This window comes from Phaseolus vulgaris, chromosome 9, assembly GCF_000499845.2.
Source record: "Phaseolus vulgaris cultivar G19833 chromosome 9, P. vulgaris v2.0, whole genome shotgun sequence".
Classification (NCBI taxonomy): domain Eukaryota; kingdom Viridiplantae; phylum Streptophyta; class Magnoliopsida; order Fabales; family Fabaceae; genus Phaseolus; species Phaseolus vulgaris.
Window position 1 is genome coordinate 28813370 of NC_023751.2, and position 7871 is coordinate 28821240.

Genomic DNA, 7871 nt, shown 5'->3' on the forward strand with positions numbered 1-7871 from the left:
TTGAAGCAAGAACAACAAACTAAGAGAGACACTCATGGTGGAGACAATAAAGACACAAGGAAAAATCATGGCAAAGGACAAGGTCGGAAATGGCAAGTGAAATGTTATAAATAGTGGTCATCAAAACCCAAGCAAGACAATTCTTACATATACCTCCACCACCACTCTAGCCAAGAACCCTTAGCTCAACAAGGACACCATTTGTTCTTTGCCTCCTAACAATCACATACTCATATGTTTTTCTTCCACTTCAAGATTGGGGATTTGAATAGGGACACAATTTCAAATGCATTCACTGTATATTGCGGTTTGTCAATGCAAACACTAAGGGTTTCAAAGATTACTTACTAGATTTGTAATAATCTAACTTTAGAGATTATCAATGTCACATGGAATGCAAGGATTAGGGGAGGTGAAACCAAAGATTTTGGAAAAAGGATGAAAGTAAGAAACAAGTGTTTATGTTTTACACGTGCGCACTCAAATCATTTTACTTATTTAATTTTCTTATATCCCTCAATAATGTTAGTACCTAAAGTCTCAATTTAGTTGACATTAATATAATAAATTTCTTTTTCGCCCATGCAACATTTGATTATATTTTTCTATTTTTTTGTTATGGATGCCATTGTTTAATTATTTAATAGAAAAATGTATTCTCATTGTCATTTTTTTGTGTCGTGAAGTTCGCATTGATGAATTTTTTATTATTTATTTTAACAATTGTTAATATTGATTTAGAGTGCACTTAATTAACTCAATGTTTTAGAATTAATTTAGTGTCACATTAAAGTTGATTTGACTGACTTTTTTTAATAATGTCTCCTTCATTGAGAGGCACTATGCTATGGTAGCTAACTAATAGTTAACATTATATGCTAGTCTAAAGTTTTTTTTTACAACTTTACTTAACTTGATATATCAATAAACATTCTACACCATATAATTAATGACCATCTTTGAAAGAATTAACACGACAGATGATTTTTTTTTTTAATTTATTAATTTTTGGTATATAGTCAAAGTCGTTATACAATTTTGACGTGATACAACTTTGAAGACTCAAGTGTATTATATTAAGTCTTTTATAAATTGTCATTTAAGCATTTCTCATCATACTCTTGCATGTGCAAGGAAGTGTGTACCTATCATTTCATTCTACTCCCCTCATCTTACATTTGGATAGTTGCGTAAGGCATAAGATTATATTCTTTTCCTGATGTTGTATACAAACAAATTTTGTTTTCACTGAGATTAAGTTTGTATTATTTTTGTTCGTTTGTGTAACAGAATGATAATTATCAAAATCAATTTGAAACAAATTTCTGGGAGGAATTTCTATACAAAATTATGATAACTGGGCACGAAATTTCGGAATTATTGAAGATGAAAATTTGGTATAGAAAGAAAGAAATAGGATTGAGAACTTCATCCATGGCTTAAGAAATCTGGCTTTGTATTGTTCATTGACTGTACATTCTAGTTCTACAGTTGTCTTCATCTCTGATCCCTAAAATTACAATATATATGGGAAAAGGAAGAACAAAGCGTTCTCCAATTGTCTTCATCTCTGATCCCTAAACTTAAAATATATGGGAAAAGGAAGAACAAAGCGACAGAAAGAAATTAAAAAACCCAGAAGCATTGATCACATCGGGTGACCTGTAAATGACTTATATATAGTGTGTGTATGTTACAACCTATGTGTTTTGAGCCTCCACTTCTCCATGTTTGGTTCAGCAGGGCTTGTTTGGAATACATTTTATAGGACCTGCATCTTTAGTGAGAAAAGCTACGGATTTAGCAGACACTGCTTTGGCGTCTGTCTTGGGAAATTTTGTAACTTTTTTCCCAGACTCAACAAAGAATGCTCCATTCTCGAATAAATCACCCTCTGATCTCCAATTCCAATTCTTCCACTCACTTTCCGGAGCGTAATCCCTTTTTGTCACCTGTGTATATCATGCAACACAATGTTGTTAGTGCATGTATAGAAATTGAAAGAAATGAAAAACAAAATGTTTAAGGTTTTGTTTGAAAATTTGTTGCATGAATATGTAACATTGCGTACTTCTTTTGCATTTCTGTCTTTCGGGGCGACAAAACGGTTTCCTTGGCTGATGATGGTGGGTTGCTGGCTGCCACCTACGGCGTACATTAGCCAATGAGTGTAGTCGTTGTTAACAATGTGAAAGAAGCCCCATCTGCACCTTGGCATTCTCTGAACCAATCCTTTCCCAAAATGGTTGAAAGCCAAAGTCACTTGCATCACTTTATCTCTTGAGAAGCTATCAGTGGCGCCGAATAACAAAACCTGAAAAACCACAATGCTATTTTATGCCACACAACTACACAAGGAGGAAGAAGATCACAAAGAAAGTGTTTTAAGAGGTAGAAAGTAGAATTAGGTATAATTACGTCGTTATGCTTGACAAAATGGCAGTTGGAGATGGTAACAGCCGTTGATGCACTAACGACATCGATGAGGCCATCAGAGCAATTGGTCATGGAAACATGATCAATCCAAATATGTGTTGATCCAAACACTGAAATCCCATCGCCATCACTCATGGCGCGAACTCCGTAGTGGCTCATGGAGTCTCTTATGAGGCCACCACTAATTGGCTGAATGTCGTGGATGTGCAATCCGTGAATGATGATATTTTTCACAAATTGTATCGTCATTTGGGCACCATCTAGAATGTGCACATTGGCACCACGTGCATCGATGGTCTTGTTATCCGTTATGAGAAGCTCTGCAGTGAGCCTAATGTTCATGTTTCGCGAAAAAATGATCCACAGTGGCTCTGTCTGAATAACTGCATGTCTCAATGTCCCTGGTTTAGGGTTCACCAGGTCCTTGTCGGAATTGTCGCCTACCACGTAGATTTTCCCATCTTTCCCCCCGGTTGTGCCGTGACCAAACCCAATCGCACAATCTGCTAGCTTCTTGCGGTTTTTCTCCCAATCTGGGTCACATCTCCAACATTTGTCAATGGGGTTTGCTGCCTCGCATTCGTCATTTTTTTTCCCCAAGCCCCTTCTCGTGCTGTTGGACCCTTTCATCGCTCTGCAAACCCATACATTTTTCTCTTAATTCATATTCATCTATGGCTCATGAGTTTTTGCCAAGAAATGAAACTTTAACACATATTTTTCATTTACGTGTGTGTGCAAAAGAACAAACAATTTAATACGCAAACACAACCATGCATGCTTTATGCAGTGAAGAATGAAGAAGGAGGAAGGAAATTTAAATGATGCATATATATATACCTCATGACGTGTGTATTGAATTCAGCGGTAACTTTCATGGGGTTTGGCTTGTAAGCCTGTTTTGCAGCTTCCCTTGCTTCCTTTAATCGCCTATGCCATACATGATCGAACTGACCTATGTTAGCCTGAAGGGTGGGGAGTATAGCAAGAAAAATGACGTAAAAGAAGAGCAAACTGAAGTTGCTAGATTCCATATATAATTGTTGTTTCTCTGTCTTGAAGATCTTTGATCGTGTTGTTATGTTTTCTTTTCTGTGCTTTGTAATCTATATAGTTTTATAGCATTTGATGTTCCCGTGATTTATGCTAGAACTGATATAATTGCTGTAAAAGATATAGTTGGATGCTATAGTTGGATGCTATATCCTTGTGTGTACGAATATGATACCAATTACCAAGAGGAGTGGATATGAGTTGATTTCGGTATTTGCTATATTTTCGCTGGTGATTGTAGCCTTTAACATATAGAAATTATATGATATATCAAAAGCTTCCAATTATATAAATAGATACAAGATACAAAAATGAGAGGAAAGCCTTTTCCCTTGTTTTTAGTTTCTGCTTTCTTTGTCCAATATTTTAGTTCAAAAATGATAGGTTACTTGTAAGCAACCCGATTTAAGTGATTTTTTCAATAAAATTATTTAATTCAGTTTCTAAGTTCCTAATAAATTTTAATATTTTTAATATCAAAAGTCCATTTTATTACACGTGAAAGCAAATACTTACATAGAGAAAATAGTACCGATACTTTGACACTCATGTAATCTAAATTCACTTTACAATAAATTATTGTTTTATTATAATAATATTTTATTCTAAAAAATCTTTGTAAGATAGATATAGTTTTTTAATAGTGATATCAAAAAGGATATTCCCCTTAGGAAATTAGGGTACATATTTACACGGAACACTGAATAATTGGAGAATTTGTCAAACTCATCATCACTCATATTGAGCATGATCATTTACATATTACGAATGAGAAGTTTCAACCTTAAAACATCATTAAATAAAAATTAATATTAAAATTAAAAAATAAATAATTACTATATTAATTAAATTAGATATTATTTTAAATTTTTTAAAAATGTTAATATATAAGTAGTTTTTATTATTAATAAAATTTACAAACTAATTTCTAAATTAATATTAATTTATAAATTTTATTAATAATAAAAAATTATTTAATTTTATTAATATAGTAATTAATTATTTTTTGTCTCTAAATTTAATTTCTATTTAATAATTTTATTATAGTGCAAGAAATTTTATATTTTCATGTTAAAAACAATTTTAAAAAATAATAAATTAGGGTCTAGTGGATACTATTTATTTTATGACTATGCATGAGTATAAATGGTGGGTGTATAATTTTTTTGTTCTAAAATTGTTTATAGGAAATCTAAAATTCCATTGAACATTAAATATTATATGAATTATAATAAACGAAGCAAGGTATTGCTTTTGCATAGTGAGAAGCTACCTACATAGGTTACATTACACGGTCTTGCGGTACAAGCAGGGAATAAGAATGTTGAACCATGCAAAGCAACCCATTTCCAATTTCGTTATATCAATCCTATAAGAACATTTAGCTTCATCTGTTTTATCATACAAATTATTAATCGCTGTCACATCTTTGAGACACAAACATCTTTGGAATTTTGAGGTTTAAACTCATTCTCAATGGCCACTGAGACAGGTACAAGATCAAGACGGGTTGGAACAAGAACAAATTCATCATCACAAGCACCAGAGGTTGAAGAGATCGTACCTAATTCAGGATGGACAGACGATCATTCAGGCCATTTTCTTCTTGTTGATCTTCCTGGTATTCAAACAAACTCATCATGGTTTTCTGTTTAACATATTTTTTATATATTGAGTTGTTCATGAAATAATAATCGGGTGGTTTAATTTGAATATTGATGAAGCTATTTATCTTTATAATTGTTTCAGATTTCATGAACCTCTTTGTCATCTTGTTTCAGAATTCAAGAAGGAGGAGGTGAGCCTTCAAGTTGATGGCTCCAGTGGGCACATAATAGTGAAAGGCGAAAGGTATACAAATGAACAGAAACGTGTTCACTTTGAGCTGAAATTTGCAGTGCCAGCAGATGCAGATATGGAGAACATATCCGGAAACTTTGATAATGAAATCCTTCACGTTCACGTCCCCAAGCGAGGTTCACAAGAGCACAGAGAAAGTGGCATAGAGAAAGCTTCAAATGGCCATTCTGAAAGGCCACATGAAACTGAAAATGAGGAACACGATGGTGTTAAAGAGGAACACGATGGTGTTACCCAAAGGTATCACACTGCACACGACGAGGACAGCGAGAATGAAGAAAGAAGAAACAAGCATACGCATAAGATAGATGGTTATTCTCAAAACTTAACAAGGAAGTGGGAGCAAAAACACATATCAAGAGCTATAGTGGAGGTTCTGATGAGAAACAAGGGAGTTGTTACAACTGCTGTTCTGGCTTTTTCCTTTGGTTTGTATGTATCTCATAAGTTCCATTCATGGAATCAACCATAAGTGAAGTCCCTTAATTCACAAGTATGCATGAATATGTACACAAGTAAATAATATGGGTATCATGTTCATATTATAATAATACGTTTATTTTATCTTCTTCTTATTTTAATTAGGAAAATGATAGATTGAGAGTTTACGTTGTATATAATTATTGATGTGATTGGTTTAAAAATAAATATATATAATAAATGGTAAATTTATAATTAAATAATATGAAAAAATATTAAAATAATAATATTGAGAGTTGTAACGTGGTTGTATAAAAAATTGAGATTGTAAATTTATTATTATCTTTCCATTAAGGAAAAAAAAAGAATAATTTGGTTATGATTTTTCTTATTTCAATTAATGACAAGCATAATTTAGTTATGAGTTTTGAGGTTATTGATATTTTTACACTATATTTTAATTTAAAAATATTATTATATTATTATAAATCGTGTCAAATGTATATTTTTACTCATAGTGTCAAAGAAACTTTTATTTGATAAGTTGACAACTAACATTATATTTTTCATATTATAAGTACTGTTTAATATTACAACTGATAAAAGTAGTAGAAGAAATAATTTTTTATTAAAATAAGGACCATGTGAAAAAATGATTTTTTTTTAAAGTTTGTAAATTTGTGCTATATAATTATCCAAATAACATTTTTCTTTAATTATATTCTCTTAAAAAATATTATCACATTTTGGCTACTTACATTTTTTTATAAAAAATTATTATGATAGATATTATTATAAAATTTGAAATTCTAATAGACGGACTTAGATTTCAACAATTATGTCTCATAGGATTACTAAAAAAATAAAAATAAAATAAAATACAAACAAATATTAACAATTAAGCCAAAACTCGTAAAAATAGGAATAGAATTCTTACATTTCTAAGTTATTTTTATTGATTAATATTCATCTATCATTAGTTTTTAATTTTTTTAACTGAAAATGATTGACACGTAAATTACTGAAGTGATAATGTGACACTCAGGTATATTGAAACAAATAATCTAACAAATCAACCCATATTCACTTGACACTAAATCATAAGTTGTCGTGGCACTAATCCATTTAAGTACATTAGAAACCAAAATCATACTTATAATTTTAGGAGAAAAATTGTATAATCGTTATACCCAAACAACTAAAACTATAATCTTAATTTTTGCTTAACTTTTTATTTTATTTTATTTTTTAATTTTTTTCTTTCTCTTAATTTAAGCATTTCTTAAATTAAAATAATATTCATAAACAAATAAATATTAAAAAAAAAACTTTAACCGAGCACTATAATTTTGTGAACACCCACTACAAGAAAATCAGGTATTAGCTTCCAAACTTTTGCGTCCGCCATTTTCGGACGCTGTTATCGTCGGCTAAAATGTCAAAGAACTCACGCAAGAACGTAAAATGGACGCACTTACGGATTTAATTTTTTTTTTAAAAAAATCCAGTTTGCGTCGGTCGTGGCCCACGCATATGCGTCGGCCAAGACCCACGCACGGCCCACGCATATGCGTCGGCCATGGCCACGCATGTTTATATTTTAGGATTTTAAAATTATTTATTTAAATTTATTTAATGTATTTATTTTAAAATTATTTCTTTAATATTATAATAAATTATTTAATTTATCAATTTTTAATATAAATTAGTTAAATTAAATTTATTAAATTAATTAAGTAAAAAAAATGTATTTAAATTATTTAAATGTTATATAAAATATTTTATTATTTTAAAGATTATTTATTCTTGTCATAAATGTTTTATTTTTCAAATTATGATATAAATTAGTTAAATTAAATTTATTAAATTGATGAAGTGTTTAATTTTGAAATTATTTAAAAGAAGTTATCTTAAAAAGTTTATAAAGATTTGAAAACATGTAGAAAAATAATAATTAATTAAAAAATAGTGAAAAAAAAGTTTAAAAAAAATGCGTATTTAAATTTTGTAAATATTATATAAAATATACATAAATTTAAGAATATAAATTAAAGATAAAGTAATTAATTAATGCAAATGGTAATGGATGTATTTAAAAATAG

General features: G+C 30.3%; 2 protein-coding genes across 2 annotated transcripts; one reads left to right on the plus strand and one right to left on the minus strand.

Moving 5' to 3' along the window:
* Positions 1-1416: 1416 nt before the first annotated feature.
* LOC137822664 (probable pectate lyase P59) lies at positions 1417-3521 on the minus strand. The gene is made up of 4 exons (XM_068627607.1): positions 3277-3521; positions 2419-3070; positions 2072-2314; positions 1417-1952 (listed from the first exon to the last, which is right to left on the minus strand). Exons 1-4 carry the CDS (start codon positions 3468-3470, stop codon positions 1737-1739), a joined length of 1305 nt encoding a protein of 434 aa, XP_068483708.1. The 5' UTR covers positions 3471-3521; the 3' UTR covers positions 1417-1736.
* A 1360-nt stretch (positions 3522-4881) lies between these two features.
* Positions 4882-5918, plus strand: LOC137822665 (uncharacterized). The gene is made up of 2 exons (XM_068627608.1): positions 4882-5110; positions 5271-5918. The coding sequence occupies exons 1-2, from the start codon at positions 4966-4968 to the stop codon at positions 5819-5821; spliced, it is 696 nt and encodes a 231-aa protein (XP_068483709.1). The 5' UTR covers positions 4882-4965; the 3' UTR covers positions 5822-5918.
* Positions 5919-7871: the final 1953 nt, after the last annotated feature.